General features: G+C 41.0%; 1 protein-coding gene across 3 annotated transcripts in view; it reads right to left on the reverse strand.

Moving 5' to 3' along the window:
• The window catches only part of spock1 (SPARC (osteonectin), cwcv and kazal like domains proteoglycan 1), an 83,997-nt gene extending 64,534 nt beyond the window's left edge, over positions 1-19,463 (reverse strand). Inside the window, exons 1-2 of one of the 3 annotated variants that reach the window (XM_079668121.1) lie at positions 19,414-19,463; positions 16,326-16,460 (exon numbers count right to left, since the gene is read on the reverse strand). In XM_079668121.1, coding sequence (XP_079524247.1) covers positions 16,326-16,457 — 132 coding nt within the window. In that variant the 5' untranslated portion in view covers positions 16,458-16,460; positions 19,414-19,463. Of the gene's footprint in view, positions 1-16,325; positions 16,461-16,969; positions 17,129-19,413 lie in introns of those variants that run through there. The other 2 variants (XM_079668119.1, XM_079668120.1) reach the window with 2 other exon arrangements.
• Between the last annotated feature and the right edge of the window lie 735 nt (positions 19,464-20,198).

The raw sequence follows: 20,198 nt of genomic DNA on the forward strand, positions 1-20,198 counted from the left end.
CCCCCCGCTCAGGCAGCACCCCCCCCCCAAAGCAGTAAACCTAGGGAAACACTGATAGTGAATTTACAGATCCTACACATACAGTGGGGCAAAAAAGCATTTAGTCAGCCACCAATTGTGCAAGTTCTCCCACTTAAAAAGATGAGAGAGGCCTGTAATTTTCATCCTAGGTATACCTCAACTATGAGAGACAAAATGAGAAGAAAAAAAATCCAGAAAATCACATTGTGTGATTTTTAAAGACTTTATTTGCAAATGATGGTGGAAAATAAGTATTTGGTCAATAACAAAAGTTCATCTCAATACTTTGTTATATACCCTTTGTTGGCAATGACAGACGTCAAACGTTTTCTGTAAGTCTTCACAAGGTTTTCACACACTGTTGCTGGTATTTTGGCCCATTCCTCCATGCAGATCTCCTCTAGAGCAGTGATGTTTTGGGGCTGTCGCTGGGCAACACGGACTTTCAACTCCCTCCAAAGATTTTCTATGGGGTTGAGATCTGGAGACTGGCTAGGCCACTCCAGGACCTTGAAATGCTTCTTACGAAGCCACTCCTTCGTTGCCCGGGCGGTGTGTTTGGGATCATTGTCATGCTGAAAGACCCAGCCACGTTTCATCTTCAATACCCTTGCTGACGGAAGGAGGTTGTCACTCAAAATCTCACGATACATGGCCCCATTCATTCTTTCCTTTACACGGATCATTCGTCCTGGTCCCTTTGCAGAAAAACAGCCCCAAAGCATGATGTTTCCACCCCCATGTTTCACAGTAGGTATGGTGTTATTTGGATGCAACTCAGCATTCTTTCTCCTCCAAACACGTCTAGTTGAGTTTTTACCAAAAAGTTCTATTTTGGTTTCATCTGACCATATGACATTCTCCCAATCCTCTTCTGGATCATCTAAATGCTCTCTAGCAAACTTCAGACGGGCCTGGACATGTACTGGCTTAAGCAGGGGGACACGTCTGGCACTGCAGGATTTGAGTCCCTGGCGGCGTAGTGTGTTACTGATGGTAGCCTTTGTTACTTTGGTCCCAGCTCTCTGCAGGTCATTGGCTAGGTCCCCCCGCGTGGTTCTGGGATTTTTGCTCACCGTTCTTGTGATCATTTTGACCCCACGGGGTGAGATCTTGCGTGGAGCCCCAGATCGAGGGAGATTATCAGTGGTCTTGTATGTCTTCCATTTTCTAATAATTGCTCCCACAGTTGATTTCTTCACACCAAGCTGCTTACCTATTGCAGATTCAGTCTTCCCAGCCTGGTGCAGGTCTACAATTTTGTTTCTGGTGTCCTTTGACAGCTCTTTGGTCTTGGCCATAGTGGAGTTTGGAGTGTGACTGTTTGAGGTTGTGGACAGGTGTCTTTTATACTGATAACGAGTTCAAACATGTGCCATTAATACAGTTAACAAGTGGAGGACAGAGGAGGCTCTTAAAGAAGAAGTTACAGGTCTGTGAGAGCCAGAAATCTTGTTTGTTTGTAGGTGACCAAAGACGTATTTTACTGAGGAATTTACCAATTAATTCATTAAAAATCCTACAATGTGATTTCCTGGATGCTTTCCCCCCACCTAGGGTGACAATTACAGGTTTCTCTCATCTTTTTAAGTGGGAGAACTTGCACAATCGGTGGCTGACTAAATACTTTTTTGCCCCATTGTATATCACGATTAGCATTCATTTTCCCCTAGCAAACATCTAATATTTGCCTAGCCTTTAGCCCTTAGTCTTCTCTACACGGCATTCTGCCTAAAAATAATCACCTGCATAATTAAACAGTTGGACTGAAAAGATGCAACGAGATCTGCTGTGTTAAAGCTTCCGTAATAAATGAATGTGTTATCATAACATAACTAAAAATAAAAATAAATCTGCTTTATTGATATACAGTAGATTGAATGTATAGACACCTCAGTGCACAATGTGTATTTTGCCTCCCCCAGTAAAGCAAAGGTAAATAGGGCAAAGGAACCTGTCAGGTATGATTGGCAGTGATTGACCAATTATATCAGCCGTGATAAAAGAAGCTTCCAGTATTGATCAACAGCATCCAGGCTCACCTTAATAAACAACTCAAAATCCATGAGCAAGTCTCTCGAAATATGCCAAAAGCTGGTGCATTCAAGGGTAGAAGTGCAAACATACACTCACACACACTGAGGAGGTTAAAAGATACAGAACCTATTCCATGCGTGCTGCTTGCTGTGCGGCTCATTAAAATATGATTGAAGAGGCTGACTCAGCTTGGTTTTAAAGCTGACAAACAATGACTGTGTCATCCTCCAACATGCATATGCATAAATAGAATTATTTTCACACCCTTACCATTTTCACTCTGTCTTTTATCAATGAGGCCAACCATTCAAATCAATTATCTCGCTTTATTTATCCCGAAGACATAACGAGTCATTTGGCTTTCCTGTTGTTCCTGTGTGTTTCCTCCCGCCCACTCAATCACTCAGACAGCTGTTGTCAACACACACAATGTGCATGTATCGCCACAACCGTCCAGTGATAGGAGAGAGAGAGGGGAGTAAAGAAGATGAGGTAGGAGTGTCAATCACTCTGCTTGTTTTTAAGAGGGAGGTTTACATGAAAGAAATTGATGTTTAAAAACTAGAACACAGAGCTTTTACATCACAGTGCGCCTCCTACCTACTTCTCCACCTCTTAACATACAGTATCAAGGCTGATGAGCTTGTGTATAACGGGGTGAAGGGGATCGGTCGAATTCTGTCTGTATGGATTGTTCTGGTGCAAATCGTGGTTACAGCTTATATTGATTGCTATGCATGTCTGACTGTGTCGTTCTTCTGCAGCTGCACCCCCAATGTGTCAACACAGTGGTCTTGATATAACTAGTTTTGCCTCGTGGTTAACAAAGAATTGAGCTCATATTTCTGCAGAAGCATTACTTTCAAATATCATTTTAAGATTTGCTTTTAATTTGATTTTGTTTTCAGAAGATAGCACATGGAGATCGAGTTGGCAAGAGCCTTCTGGGATTTTAATTGCACAAACCAAAAAAGATGTATTCCAATTAGAGAATCAAGTATTTTTCCCCTCAAGGAGGCACTGAAAGATAGGACGGTAATGAAAGACAAGCCTTAAGCAGCTTCATAGGTCATGTGTTCTGGTAACTCTGCAGCATATCCCTAAGATAGTTTATGAGTGCTGTTTACTCTAATAACATCACCGGATATTATTGCATTACATTAAATGACACGTTGAGAGCTGCCATGCACCTTGGTAGCACACTTTCCCCTGATGATACATCAACAACTCAAGTGAATCTTGTTTGTACAGTTGTTGATTCTAATAAAAATAATTCATAGAGCAGTCATGCAGTGCAGGACTTCTCTTCAGATTGGAATGATTAAATTACCATATCATTGTCAGTGTAATAACATGAAAACATCTCGGTTTGCAACAAGTTGCCTACAGAAATATAGTCTAGATGTAATGGTTTTGTAAATAGCGTTTAAACATCTCACTCAGGGTTCATCTAATCAGAATAAAAACTCAAAAGATAAATGTACTCTTCCTTTAGCAATGCAGAATATGTTTTTATCAGTTTGAAATAAAGCAATATGAAGCTATATCAACTGTGGCTATATGTACAAATCTTCAGAGCAGTCAATTGTTTTATCTTGTTACTTTGTACATTCATTTGACTGTTATAATCAAGCATAAAAACTCCTCTCCTCATTAAAACGAGAAACCTTACCAAAATTCAAAGTCACCAAATTACTTTTGAACTAGATATTCTCCTTCAAACCTGTATCTATGTGTCAAAAATCTGAAAAGTTCAAACAGGATACAAGGGATAAAAACACCATCTGGCTTAAATCTGGTTACACGTGTCTCTCTGGATTTGAAAGTCAGCCCGAAACAGGACGTCCAGCCAGCTGTTCCTCTGACAACACTGTGGGATGGGACTGGAGGGCGGGTGGGTAGTACCAGTGACAGTAGGGGGGGGGGGGGGGTGAATCACATGATCAGAGGTCTTTCTATGTGAAGGGTTAAAGTAGAACACTGTCCGATGTTGTTTTTATCCAACGTGAACCTTTTATATCAGCACAACATCAAACCAGCAGTAAGCTGGACTCTTCTAAGAGTGGTTAGCGGCAACATGGTGCATAAATGTCCTCCCATGCTAACACACAAGACTAAGATCTGTTGGATTTAGAGCAAAACACCACTGTGCGGCCTAACACCAGCATGACATGGCTGTAGACTTAGTCCTTTTGTGGGAGAAACAAAACATTTTGTGAGACAAAGAGAGAAAAAAGGATTGCATGAAACAGCCAAAAAACCAAAGTTGTTGCATTAATATGTTGTTAGACCAGAGGGACTTTAATATCAACTTTTCTTTATCAAAAAAGACTAAGAAAATGCAACGTTCAGTTTAGTTTCACTTTCCAGAAGTCTTCGGAGTTACAAAAACTGCCTAAACACATCAGCCGGAGGGCTATTTGTTTAACACACACACACACACACACACACACACACACACACACACACACACACACACACACACACACACACACACACACACACACACACACACACACACACACACACACACACACACACACACACACACACACACACACACACACACACACACACACACACACACACACACACACACACACACACACACACACACACACACACACACACACACACACACACACACACACACACACAGGGAGTCCATGACTTTACATGCAGTATTCATTCAACCCCTCAAGGCTCAAGTATTCGTTTCCATTACCCACAATTCCCAAGAGTGTGTGTGTTATAAACAAAAGTGCAGCAGGGAGTTACTTAGCTGAAGAAAAACTACAACATGATGCAGTGAGGAATATTGAAAGCCACTAAATGCTGTGAGGAAAACATATCTCGCCATATCTTTGTGTCAATCTGTCCCCCCTTTCTCCCCTCCACTCTCCCAGGAGCATCACATGAGCTGCAGTAGCAGACACATCTTGAATTATTGAAGCAGACAAGACATCTCTCAAACCCACACACACACTCGAACACACAAACAGTAACTGCATCCCGGCCCTCAGGGGGAAAATTAGATAATGACCAATTCAATCTGACATGTTTTTAGAGACCATAAACATCAGAGTGAGAGAAAGAGAGCGAGGGACACGAGAGATGCTGACACTTATCGAAGGCAGGGCTGGAGAGGTGTGAAAAAGAGAAACACACTGCCACTGATTTATTTCACTGAAACTCAAGGTTGGGAAGGCCACTGACGAATGTGATCTGTGTGAGACGCTCCTCCTGTGGATGAAATTGGCTCCATCACATAATAGATCAGGCTGTCTCAGAAACACAATACGTAGCCCCAACAATTTATTCCAAATATTATCTGTAACTGAAACGCTGTTTGAAGGATCATGAGCATCAGCTATCGTCATCTGCAATAACATCTACTGTGATTAAAGGGAACAAGAAGAGGCGGACACGTAAAATCAATCAACGCGTGACGCTGCTCACAAATCACAAGATATACTATCCACACTATAATGAAAAGAGGAAAATGCTGCTTGAGTGTAGCAGCTACATATTGTGAGATATACGAGATGGTTATTGTGACTGAAAAATGCTGATAAATAACTGTCTGTGTTGTTTATTGAATTGGATGGGATGCTATGGTAATTGCTAACAAGATTCCAGATAGGATGAATTTATAATCACTTTGATCCCCTGAGATTTTGTGCAGCATCATTCTCAGGTTAAAAAAGAAATGTGTTTAATTATTTAGATTTCTATCCAAATAACTGCGAAACTCGTGCCATTACCATTAGCCTTTACTGCGCTTTGCGTTATTAGAAAGTTAAGCTAAGATGGTGTACATGGTGAAAAGTGTAAATGGTAGTTATTTCCAACTATTACTACACAACTCGTGTCCAATTATCTCAACCAAGGGTTCCCCTTCAGGGCTCATATTTTTTAACAATAGAGTTAACAAAAATATCCAATTTCATTCCATTTCTATTAGGTTATATTCCCGGGATCGACTACGGAGGCAATGGCTCAGGACCTCCCACCAGCAACTCAACAATACTAACACCGTGCCAACAGGGACTTTCTTTTCGGAAGAGTAACAATCAGGCAAATGAAGCTGCTATAGCTACTCTCCACTCCTAGAATCAACTTATACAATTGATGACAAACAGACAATCCAAAAATATGGAGAGACGTAGAGGGAGCCAAACCCGAGGAAGAAAAATCTGATCATACACTCGAACCAGAGCACAGTGGGGGGGACAGCTTCATTAATGGCAATAACAACAACAACAACAACAACAACAACCAAAAAGATGTACAAAACTATTCTAACATACTGAGAATACACATATTTACACTATTTTCCCTTTGAAACAGACATGGTGAGGAAAACAAGTTACGCATCTTTTATGCATGAAACTATACATAAATCTCTTCATCTGCATACACACACACACACACACACACACACACACACACACACACACACACACACACACACACACACACACACACACACACACACACACACACACACACACACACACACACACACACACACACACACACACACACACACACACACACACACACACACACACACACACACACACACACACACACACACACACACACACACACACACACACACACACACACACACACACTTTCTCTTTCATGAAAACCAGCTGCTACAGACACGGGTTAAAGCTCTAGACATATGTTGACAGAAAGCTGTCGGCCTGTCATTAGTACAATGCAGATTTTCTAACGACCGCAGACATCCATGAAAATGAAATATGGTGGAAGTAGTGAAGACAGCTTGAAGCCATATGGATCACTACTGCATGCAGGGTAATGGCATATTAATAGAGAAAACTCACTTTAGAGTGAAGACGTTTTGGTGATAAAATGACATAATCATTGAGATGATTGACAGAATATAAGTTAACAACAATTAAGGTAATTGTTTAATAAGCTTCCAACACATACCTCCATTGGTTCAACATTCTCAGAACAATGCTGCTTTGTACAATTCAATATAATCATCCTCATATATTTTATAATGACATTTGGATATGTTTCCTTGCTATCTTTGAAAAGTCAATACATCTTTTTTAGCTAAAATATGAATCAATGATTATTAGTTGCAGCCACATTAAAGTTGTGTCGAAAATGGTGCATTGAAATTAATAATTTGACATAGTTTCTTAACAAATTACGGATTAATACTGTGGATAGGGTTGAGCGATGTGGATGATGGACTTTAGGTTTCACGGATTTGGACATTAATCAGAGCTTCAAACTAAAATGTCTTTTGACCTGCTGAACTTTATGTGTGATGGGTAAACTTTTCACAACTTCCTCATTCCAATTTAAGGTTTTTAAGTGTTTACATTTATCTGGGGGGACAGGCCTAAACCTTTCAAAAAAAAAGAGAAGGAAAAATGTCAAACTCGTGATGTCAGCAGAAGTTGGAACAAAGTCAAATTCATTAATTTGGACTCGTCCTCTTGAGACCATAAATGTCAGAAGATAAGTTCATGATGATCCATCCAACAGTTGGAGAGTTGGACTGCCGGTCCTCCCTGCTGTGGATCCACACCAGCAGCCTGGATTAAAGGCCATCGCTATAAAGCATTTCTGTTCATTGATTTGAAACAATGTCCGTAATGACAAGCACATTCAGAGATATTAAAAAAGTCATGAATAATTCTCTGATGCTAGACAAACTTATTAAAATGTCATACTTTATATCCTCATATCTCTAACCACTAAATTGGCACATACCAATAGGGAGATGATTTTCTCCACTTTAGTGTAGTATTATTAACATGATATGTGGTCATATAAAAACCTTTTTTAAATGTCTAATAGGAAGAGATCAATGGTCTGAGGGGGGGTTCCTCTTTCTTGGTTAATCTTGAGACAAAGACAGCAAATCAGAGAGCATCTCTTCAAAATAATCAACGGCACTATTATCAGCACCACCGTTAGGGGACAGAACCAGAGAGAGAGAGAGAGAGAGAGACAGAGAGAGAGAGAGAGAGAGAGAGAGAGAGAGAGACAGAGAGAGAGAGAGAGAGAGAGAGAGAGATTGAGAACTGCCATGACAAAGCAAACTGAAACACACACACACACATTTTATTGATGATGGATTCCACATGTCTCTCCTCCTTCCATCTTTCCCCCCTGTCTCCATCTGTTCTGCCTACAGTGTCGATGGGCTTTACATGAAAGCTCCTCCTCTTCCTCTCTTCTCCTACCATCTCTCTTTTTTCCATTTCCTCTTTCTTATCGTCAGCCAAAATTACACTGGCAATCCTTTAGCTTCTCTGCTTTATCTCTCTCTCTCTCTCTCTTTCAGTTCCAGGCTCCAACACACACACACACACACACACACACACACACACACACACACACACACACACACACACACACACACACACACACACACACACACACACACACACACACACACACACACACACACACACACACACACACACACACACACACACACACACACACACACACACACACACACACACACACACACACACACACACACACACACACACACACACACACACACACACACACTGACTCAATACCTATTTATCGTGGTCATAGAGGGCAGTGACCTTTGTCTGGCTTGTGACCGGATTGTCCTTCAATGCGTGTGTGTGTTCCTGCACATGTGTGGTTGTGTGTGTGTTTTTGTGCCTCTTAACAGTCCTATTGATTATATCAAGGCTTCAATCAGGGTTACCAGGCTCAGTACATTTACTGATCGATCCCTCAAAGAGCCTCAGGGTGGATGGGTGCACATGCAGGGGGAGAGAGAAGTGCAAACATTTTCCACGAGACGGTTTAAAGATATACTGCATGACACAGAAAACTCTCATTCAGTGCAAGAAATAGAATCAGTTATTTGTCATTTGAAATAAATATCTCAAGAGTAGGAAGTATACGCGTGCAGAGGGAAGGCAAGGGGAAGGGAATAGTGATAAAAGGAGCAGAAAGTGTGAGAAGGTTTATTTTGAAGGGCACTGTTTCATCAGGAATTAGTCAAGTATAAAAGGACGGAGGGAGAAGCCAGGGGAAGTGGAGGTGATAACGGTAAGAAGAGACATATGGAAGCAGCTTAAGAGGAGAAAGAGAAATGGAGGACAGAGCAAAGGAGAGATAAGGATGAATGGCAGGTGTACACCAAAGTCAATTGACGGAAATACTCTAAGTCTGCAAGGGAGTTATCATTCGGTGTGGGTGTGTGTGTGTGTGTGTGTGTGTGTGTGTGTGTGTGTGTGTGTGTGTGTGTGTGTGTGTGTGTGTGTGTGTGTGTGTTAGGGCTGCACGATTTGGGGAAATAATCTAATTGCGATTTGTATTACAGATATTGCGATACGATTTGCGGAAAAAAAAATGTAAGCGACCCAACGGAAGTTTTTTGTAAAATGCGGCCATATATCCGGCTAGGAAGGTCGTATCAACATGCTCCCGTCTCTAGCACCCCCGCAGCCCGAGCTACGAGTGAAAGAACTAAACTTCCGTTGGGTTGCTTTAAAGTCAAGCTTCAGTTTAAGATTCACCCTGTAATAGATGTAAAACATGTGATGAAGCATTACTAACCTGACTCAGATGGTTACATTTTTTAAATCGCAGACTTTCCGATTTGATAAACGCATCATTTTAAATCGTGATTTCGATTTAAAATCGATTAATCGTTCAGCCCTAGTGTGTGTGTGTGTGTGTGTGTGTGTGTGTGTGTGTGTGTGTGTGTGTGTGTGTGTGTGTGTGTGTGTGTGTGTGTGTGTGTGTGTGAGTGTGAGAGAAGGTGAAGGTGACTCCAGGGTTTGTCTCGTCTAAGCTGCTTCTCTAAACCGCACCCCGCCCCTCCCCCATGGGTACGCAACCAGCCAATCAGAAAACACACAAACACACCAGGGTGCAAACATAATACATAACAGAGGACAACACTTTAATATGGATGCAGCGGGGAGCTCCCAGGTGTGAATGTGTTCACCCAGAGTCAGAGTGGGGCTGAAAAAAGATTTGCAAGCTCAGCAAAACCCTTTCTCCCACAAATGAAAAAGGGGAAAACACAAAATACATGATACCACACTGAACAGCTTTGAAATGAAAATAACAGTAGCTGCCTCCACTGCAGGAAACACACAGTCACTCAACACACACATGCACACACACTCCAATAGTTTTGATAAAGAGAGACAGCAGGGGTCGATGACTGACAGACCAGGAGAGGCTGTCTTCTTGCGAAAAGTGAAAACCAATGATAAAAGATGACAGCATTTAATTGCCGGCATGTGACTGAGCTGAGACAGGCGGAGGCTCTGACACACAGACGCAGTGAAACCTCACAAGCACATCCACAGCGTTTTGTAGCACGCCGTCATTTCCAACCTGCCACCAGGTCCACCAGCTAATGAATACACAGTCTGGAGATGACATGCATTTACATAAATGTAGGGGAGAAATACGCAGCACACACCCGAGAAAATAAGATTTATTGCATTTCTGTAAACCTGACAGCATGCAAGCAGGGAAGAAGACAGGATTTCAGTGGGAAATGAGAGGAAAGAAAAGGAAAGGAAAGGAAGGAGGACAGGGACAAGAAGAGCCTGTTTAAGGATAAGCAAACAACCGGCTCAGAAGTGAAAACAACTTTCCTCCTCGTGAGTATACAAGTCGGACTGCACGAATGAAAGACAGCTTTCTTTCACTGCTGAGGGAGATTATGATAAGATAGGAGAGGAGAGGATCCAAGACAGCCGGAGATAACACAGGGGACTCGTATTCTTGTCAAAAATAAGAAGTGTGCTTTCAGAAAACAAATGTACAATTATAGTCAGCACCAAAAATGGACTGAGGTCAGTGCACTGCACAATACGAGAAAAACTGAGTTGAGTAATAGCCCTTTACCACAAAAACACTTCCAAGGAGGTTTTCTAAGTATCTTAAAACTTAAAAACTGCAAAGCTTATCTATGTTAAGGTGATTACTTATTTTTGTATGTATTTTACTTATTACGTTTCTCTTTCAAACTCTTATACCAGAGTGGGTGATTGTTAGAACAATGGAAACATTTAAATATATTCTTTTTGAAAAATGTGATGTTGTTTCTGTGGAGTTGAACCATGTTTTACCACGATCAGCAGGGTAACGTGTGTTTTCAATTGAGTCTGAGGGCTTTAGGAGAGCTTATTGATTGTATGTTTTGTACATTTATAAATTGCAATAATTGTCATAGTTTCTTGTCAAAACATTGACTAATTCATAAAATTGCACTGAAAAGTGGTCACTCAATTGTCCTTATTACCAGCGATCAGATGTTGAATCCTGTCTACATCAGGGTCAGTTGTGCTGGGAATGAATGTCAATTGGGAACACTACTGTGAGACTAAAGACAAAGCTCCAATAATATTAGGAGTCACTGAGGTTTTGTCTAGTGGGAAAAAGATGTAAGTGTGTGGGTCAGTGCTCACCAGAGCTTCAGAGATTTGACTCATGACATCAGCACGTAATGATCTCTGTTCATATTTTTTAACATTGATCAAACGTATGCTCTCGTTCTACACCGATTCACAGACACTAATGCTAACTGCACCTTCACCTCAAAACCAACCGCCCAAAACACAACATAAATCCACCAATAATAGGCTCGCTCAGGCAACAATAGAACTGGTTTCAACCGGCCAGCTCAGCAATACCCAGACTTTAATTTGTGGATTATTATCTGATAGACTTCACTACTGTATGAAAAGCAATTACACCAGGAGCTTTTCCTCAACCTTTCTCTAGTCTAAACTCTCCAAAAGTTTAGTTCCAAATTATCTGTATTTCCTCTTTGCACCGCAGAGAGCACATCAAATTGAGGTCAGCAATTTTGACGAGAAAGATTAGCGAGGTGAAGTATTTAGGCACATCATTTAGAAATAGTGAAGGACTATAATTATAAACATAATGTCTGCTGCTGTATAACAACACTTCACGAAAAGCCTCCTTGACTGGTACACTTACCCTACAAATATGGTGACTGTTAGGAGATTGTTCTAAAAGCGACTCTAAATCTGTCAGAGGAGAGCGAGAGGAAGTGTGGAAATGCCTTTGGTCGCTCATTCATGCAGACCGGTATCAACCCTGCATGCTGGCGCCGACAGATTTATATTGGTTAATAAGATATTGTGTTTTCCTGCTGCTGCCTCTGCAGGACACATATTCACTTTTGTCCTGATGATAATACTTTGATATATCCGACAAAAGGAACCAGTGGCCGGCTCACAATAAAGTTGACCCTGCTTGAAAGACAAACACAGTCAAACTCAGTGCTGCATACAAATGTGTTGATATTCACTGCAGCTGTACTTTATTTGCATAAAAGCTCATGAAAATTAAAGCGGGGATTAACCTAAGGAAAAATGTAAATACTTTTTGGCATGAACTACAACAAATCATTTGGCTAAAGAGCAACAAAGGTTGCAGAGCTAATTTAGGGTTTAAGAACTTTTTAATTGGTCAAAAATATATAGATCCCCTAACAATCCATATAGCATATTGCAAACAAAGGCATTGCACTAGAAACACATAATAAGACATTTTTCACAATACAACTCAACACACACTAATCAGACAGTTACGCAATGCTGGCGGGTGTCTGAAGATTGAGCCAGCAAGCCTGTCTACAAACCTCTGTCTGAAGCCAGCAAACTGTGACATTTATTTCACAAATGTGTCCCTTTGTTTCTGCAAACCAGCGTAAACTCTTGTCTGCACCAAGTCTACAGGCAAGTAACAAAGAAACCGTTTTTTTCTGATTGGATGAAACATTTGTTTGAACTGACAAAAGGTGATGGTAATGAGGGACATCTAAAAATGTTTGCAAATACATGTTCATCCGCTTTAGAAATGAACTACAACAACACTGTCTGCATTACACATATCCACCAACAGTCCAGATGTTGGGAGGAAACGAATTAAATCAAATCCTATTTTCCTTATGTTTCAAGACAAGCCATCTGAACTTTGACTGTTTTGCACCATCTCCCCTCCCAACAAATGGACACACGTTCATTATTCATGAGGGAGAAAGTGGCTCATCAGAGTGAAACATGGCAGGCAGGGGAGAGCATCAAAGGGGGGGAGTCAGGAGGGCAGAGAAGGAGGGGGAGATAGAGAGGGCCATGGGTCATTCACAGCTCCAGAGACAGAGGATGAAATGAAGGAAAGAGGGAAGCGTGGAAGAAAGATGTGGAGTTCATAACTCGATGAGAATTAAGAGGAGGGGGGGATGGGAGAGAGGTAACGGGTCTTCAGAAACATACTGTGCTTCACATGTTCGTAAAGGATAAGAACGACACCAAACATGACACCACCATCAAACTAGTGTTACATTTTTTGTATGGAATTCACTTGGTACTTACATATAATAAGGATCAAAATTGTGTCAGATATTATTTTATGTGCTCATTTTACCGACTTTAGTTCACCATATTGTATTCTGTGTCATTTCAAGTTGTATTTTTTCCAAACGGGCATCAGTCAAATTGTATCATTTTGGCCATAAGGAATATTTTAAAGCAGCCTGAATCTTGGCACCACAGCTCTGTCATGGACCGAACAATTAAGGACATTTGAGAAAATAATGATTTCACTGTAGTTTCTTTTTCTAATTATCACCTTTCATCTGGATAAAATGGCACTGTGTTGAAGGGGTGTTTGAACCCAACATGAGCACATCTAATCAACAAATTCAGATGTTGGCAGAAATGGTTGTTTAGCAGTTTGAAATTGATTCATGCAGAACCACATTCTCCTAACCTTGGGTCTTGCTGTCTCTGAAATGAAAGGGCTTGCTACCAGAGAGGGGAGGAGAGGAATGAGTAAGACAGAACGGAGGAGGAAGAAAGACAGAGCGGGGAACAAAGACAGCCAATGTTGCAGGAGAAAAAATTGCGACCAGCAGGTTTCCCTATGTGATAGGGCAGACAATACACACAGACACACACATGAACACAACAGCAGGTTGGTAGCATTGCTTGAAATATTAAACATAAATGTCAGAGCCTTTCCCTCCTAGCTCCTCTTCTCCCCCTCCTGTCCCTCCCCCACTCCCCTCCTGTTCTCCGCCCTCCACTGACAGTTTCCTGTTAATGACTTTCACTGGCACAGGAGACCACAGAGAGGAATAAAGAGTGTGCGGCATGCTCACACACTCACACACACACACACACACACACACACACACACACACACACACACACACACACACACACACACACACACACACACACACACACACACACACACACACACACACACACACACACACACACACACACACACACACACACACACACACACACACACACACACACACACACACACACACTGCAGGTAGTTGAGCCCAGGGTGAGTGTATACAGTCATGACTAATACCGGCTCTCACCTCGCTGATCCACTATTGTATAGGGAAGGCCAGCTCTAATAAGGCCAGAGTTAGCCCACTGTCTGTAGACACCTCTGGAGAACATTAGGTAGCAAATGACATCGTCATGTAGGACTGTGGTATCAAAATGGAGAGCCACACTACTGTCAGCATCAGTCTGATAACAACTGGTTAGACTGGAGAGTGTGAAGGCCAGAGCCGGAGCCAGAGCCTGAAGTCCCAATACCAATAGTAACTGATAGGTCGGCCCCCTCCTAGTCGATCAGCTGACTGTTTTGGACTATGATCTTGTTTGAAAAGACTTGTGAGCACATAAGGTATGTGAAAGGCGCCTATATAAAATAAATAAATAATTTATTATTATTATTTAAGGTACACACAAGATGTAATGTTGTGTTTTTGCATGAGTCTTTGTGTAGGAAATTAGTTTTAACCCTCAGTTGAGAAAATTGTTACAACCACAACAAGCATTATGCATTTTCTTACAGTTCCTCATTGAAGATGTATAATATTTAAACAGAGGAAAATATCAAAACCCAAGACTGCATGCTTTTTCATTGCTGTACATTCCATCAATATATATTTTTTAAATCCTCTGGAGCAGAGAGAGGAGCTGTGGATTATTGTTATTGATTAATGTATCAGTGTTTCTTAGGGTCAAAAACACTAAACTCACAACTTAAAATGAAAGCGTTTAGTTTATTTAATAAAAGAGCACATGTTCAATGTGAGAAGTGAAAGTAGATATAGATTAGTTGCAATGTGGTGCCATATATATATATATATATATATATATATATATATATATATATATATAAAAACAATAATAATAATAATAATAATAATTTTAAAAAAAGATTAAAAAAAATTGTTAAACACCTTGAATTTCAAGGGGGGCGTTGGGCTCCGTTGACGGGGCGCAGCGCCCCTCCAAGACAATGGTAGGGGAAAGACTAAGTGCCAAGTTTTTATTCAGTCGAAGCTTGTGGCTGTTCTTTGTAGCCTTTCATACAGTTTTTAACCATACCTTGACCAACGTTTTCGACAATGATGATGATTTTAAACAAGAGCAAGACAAATGTTTGTGCATAATTATGAGTCTGTATTGAGCTCTCCAGTGTCAATTAAACTGTACATACAGCCATATACACATGGGTACACTAGCTGTGGAGGCTACTATTGACTTTTGCATGTGCTGTGTTCTTTATTCTTAGAAAAAAATCAAGGAAAGGCAGAAATACCAAACATAAACCATTACTGCAGGTTGGCATGTGTTATGAAATGTCACTGGACTAAAGGTTGTACAGTGGGAACTTACCACTACTAATTCTGCCTGAAATGCATAATCAATCAGACTTAAAAGCCCACTGTCATAGTAACCAATACCGATAACCAAATTCAATTATGACAAAATGAGACCGTTGGGGAAATCACCCAAAAAGTCAAATCATAAGCTACAACGTTTTTTAGTTTGAGTGTTTTTCATCAAAAAAAAGTTTTTTCTGTCTGTGAGCGTGACTCTATTTCTACCTGGATCTGCTGATTTTTCTACAAGGTGGATTTAGATGGAGAGCTCAAGTAATCAGGGTGCATCAAGGGCACAATGCTATCTCTCTCTCCATGACACACACACACACACACACACACACACACACACACACACACACACACACACACACACACACACACACACACACACACACACACACACACACACACACACACACACACACACACACACACACACACACACACACACACACACACACACACACACAATAGCTTAAGTATGATGCTGCTTTTGTTGTGTCTGTCAGTTCAAACTCACGTCTCTGAATCTGTTCCAGGATCTGTCCTTGTACTGAGCCACGGTGCTCAGCCATTTCTCGTTACTGTTCCCGGAGCCCGCCGTTTCTCTGCTCAGCAGGAGAGCCACGACAGGTAGCAGAAAGAAGAACATCTTCTAAAATCAAAGACAAAGAGTGGAGAGTGAGAACAAACAAACAGAGAGGAACATAAGACGGATAGCCTCGTCAGAGTGCCAAACAGATGCTGAGGAAGGAGGCTGCAGCAAAGAGTTAGGGGAGCAGGCTGAAGTGAGAGCACTTTACAGAACGGAGAACTCTCACGGTGTGACGCATAGTGGTCAGAAAGCCACAGAGGAGTGTAGAGTGCTCAATTTATCAAACTGCTGACCGTTCTTTAATCGGATTATAAACATTGGAGAGTTGTCACCGCGGCAGATGGAGCACCGCGAAACGATTAGCTCGTGAGCTTCCCCTCCACCAATTTGAAAAGCAATTAGCGGCGTCAACACTATCTGCGCCCCCGCGGAGCTTTGTCTTGTTCATCTGTTTCTCCTCCATGCAGCGGCAAAATGAAAGTCGACAATTACTCACTTTCAGTCCCAGTTAATATTTCTTTGACTGAAACAAATATATGAAAAACAGCCGGATTCGGTGCTTTGCCTACCTGGGATAGTTCGTTAGAGTTAAATGTGTCCGATTCCCGGGAATAAAATAAGTCCACGGCCCCGGGCACTCCGGTGGTACCTGACACTGCTTGTAGGATGGAAGGAAAAAAGGAGATGCGATGAAGAGCGTACAGGGAGCTTTCTCCTCCTCCTCGGTCACTAGACACCGCCTCCTTTCTCTTTCTCTTTCTCTCTCTCTCTCTCCCCCCCCCCCCCCCCCCGTCTCTGTCTCTCCTCCCCCCTCTCTCTCCCCTACACGCTCTCCCCGTGTCATTGATTTTCAGCAGGGGGGTTTTGTATGTTCACACGAGAGCAGGATTCGGGAGCTTGTGTCACTGCGTTGTTCTGGAGTGTACAAACACACATTTCATATTAGTCACGCGCTTCTGTTGAGGAATTCAAGCTAGAGTCCACTGTAGTAAATACAATTAAGGCATAAAGCATACAATCAGCGAAACGTCTCTAATTTAGTTCCCACAGCTGAAAGTGTGTGCGTTTTAGCACCATGAACCAAAGCCAGGCCATGTCAAAGAAAACACAGGGGTATGAACCTTGTATTGCTTTTGAAAAGTATTTCCAGTTTGAATCTAGAATGGAAATAGTAGTTTAAACAAACATTCTGTAATTCTGTATTCATCTCCTCCTGCTACGTTGCAAAACTCAGCCCTCTTTTGCAGGAAATATTAGTTTTGCCTCCCAAAATCCAGCTAAACTCAGAAACACTAAACATTATAAGGCATCACTGCAATTTATCTTTTTATTTCCTGTTCTTGCTGCGGAATTAGAGCTCACAAACAAAACTAAGCGCCAATTGTTTTTGTTGCAAAAAGTTACCTACTAAAAAAAGTATTTATGATAACTGTATTTGCTTTATGTCTGCCCACATTACTGTATGGGAATTTAAAGTATGAATTGTGAGGGGGATGCTCATCACATGAACAAACCTTGCTAGTGTTTTGGTCTCAGTTGGAGTCTTTGAAATACACAAGGCAGGTTTGTAGCAGCAGGCCTGTGAGGTTTAATGAAGCTGTTAAACACCGGGTTGGAGGAGCTGATCATGGTGCTGTACGTTTCTAACTCCAGCTGATCAAATGAACAAGAAACACATCAGGGAGGTACCATAATCATTAAAACAATTATGATGTACCCTAAATATGACTGTAGTTATTGATAATGGATCATAGGAAATAACAGCTGATACAGAGTTAATCAGTGTGATGCAGATGGGAAGTGGTCAGAAGGCAGATTCACATTAGTGAGGAACTAATTAGGATCATTGTGTTTAGATCATGCATCATATTAATAAAAAGTAGTATTAGTGTGTTAGCATAGTTTTTTGGTTGCTTTCCTGATCTGCAGCAGTCTTAATGACAGATACAGAGTGTGAGAAGACAAGTTGAGTATACCTGAAGACCCTAAACAAAAAGGGATATATCCATTACATTTGCAGGAGCATGTACAGTATATCAGCCCGTAAGCAGCAATGGCTGATACATTTGAATAACTCTGACCCAAAACCTGGAAAACTAAAAAATATATATTGTAACTCAGATTTTAAAGCTGAAGCAAATTGAAGTCCAAGACAGGTCAGCTGTGTTGTTTTTATAAGATTACACTTAATTTCTAAATTGAGATGTGGACGTATTTGTATTTGCATCTAAAATACAATACATTTAACTTAACTTGTGGATAAAATTGAACTGGTAAAAAAAACTTTTTGAAAGAAAATATAAAAAATAGTTGGACTATAGCTAACTAGATCCATAGGGGAAGTCAGTCATGACACCATTTTTTTAATTTGTTATCTCTATTGTTAAAAACATGTGTGTCCTACAACAGATGATATGCCCTTCATAAAGCCAATGGATGGACGTGAAGCTTATAGTGAGACTTTGAGTCTCTCACTTTGCTTTTGTATTCTGTCAAGCACTGTGTGATTGGTGGAATTGGAAAGTCCAATAAGCATGAGCTGAATGATAATGAGACACTTGATTTTGACGTTAAGAGACTCTTACAAGACATTTATATCCAGTATAAGTTAATAGTGAAGCAGCCCCTAATAAATGGGTACTCTGACATTTACAGTAAATCTGGATAAAGCTGAGAACATTGGGAAATGAGAGCATTTGTCCTTCTGCCACTGTCAAGTGTCTTATTTATACATCTACTTTCACATTGTAGCCTTTAGCCTTCAGACAGACTCAGCGTAATATATTTGTTTGAGGGCTAGTAAAATGTACCAAGAAAGCCTTAGGTTAAAACATTGGTTAAAGATTAAAACAAATAATATATATTTAAAAAAGATTTTACATTTGTACTTCTTAAATATTTAATACTTAAAATATTAATGTTAATGACCAATATATATTTAAAAAGTATTCGTGTTCACCATTTCTGACCATTGTTCAGTGCCTTTGTGTTTTTACAGCAGACAGAGACTCACCAATTTCTGAGTTCAAAGGATCCAATCCTGGCCCTACTTCTTATTTTTCTCTATATTCCAGCATCTAAGAAGGGGGGGATGAAGGACAAGAACAGCTTTAGAGGATCCAGTTTTGAATAATTAACATCAAAACATATGAAACAAAGCAAAGGAGTGCGGTGTCCCAGCGGTTAATTCACTGTTGTACATTCCCCACATTGCAAATGCAGTTGGTAAAAAGAAAAAGAGAAGGAAAACAAGACTGATGAAACCAGATTAAAGTTGTGAGGCTGTGTGTGTGTGTGTGTGTGTGTGTGTGTGTGTGTGTGTGTGTGTGTGTGTGTGTGTGTGTGTGTGTGTGTGTGTGTGTGTGTGTGTGTGTGTGTGTGTGTGTGTGTGTGTGTGTTGGAGACAAGTGAGAAAGGCACGGGATGTGAAAGTGTGCGGCTGATGTTTCACAGTGGGGTGTGATACACTGTTTCCTAATGAGCTATGTGTCTGTAACATAATTTGAGCATTAGAACTTCAGTTCCACTTGAGTGACTCCTGAGAAAAGTCTCGTCTGCCTGAGAAATAGACCATGTTCATAAAGCTAGATTATATGTGTTGTCCCGACGTGCACTGCGCAAAATGTTGCAAAATATAGCATTTCCATCACACAACAATGCACACTTCTGCCGGCTGCTCTTTGGGGCATTAGTAAATCCAATCATACATCTGACGTTTCACATATGATGAAAGGATATAACTCACGGAGCATGAAACCAACCAGCAAATGGGATAAAGAGTATAAATGTCTCAGCATC

Source organism: Notothenia rossii (assembly GCF_949606895.1).
Source record: "Notothenia rossii genome assembly, chromosome: 3".
Lineage (NCBI taxonomy): Eukaryota > Metazoa > Chordata > Actinopteri > Perciformes > Nototheniidae > Notothenia > Notothenia rossii.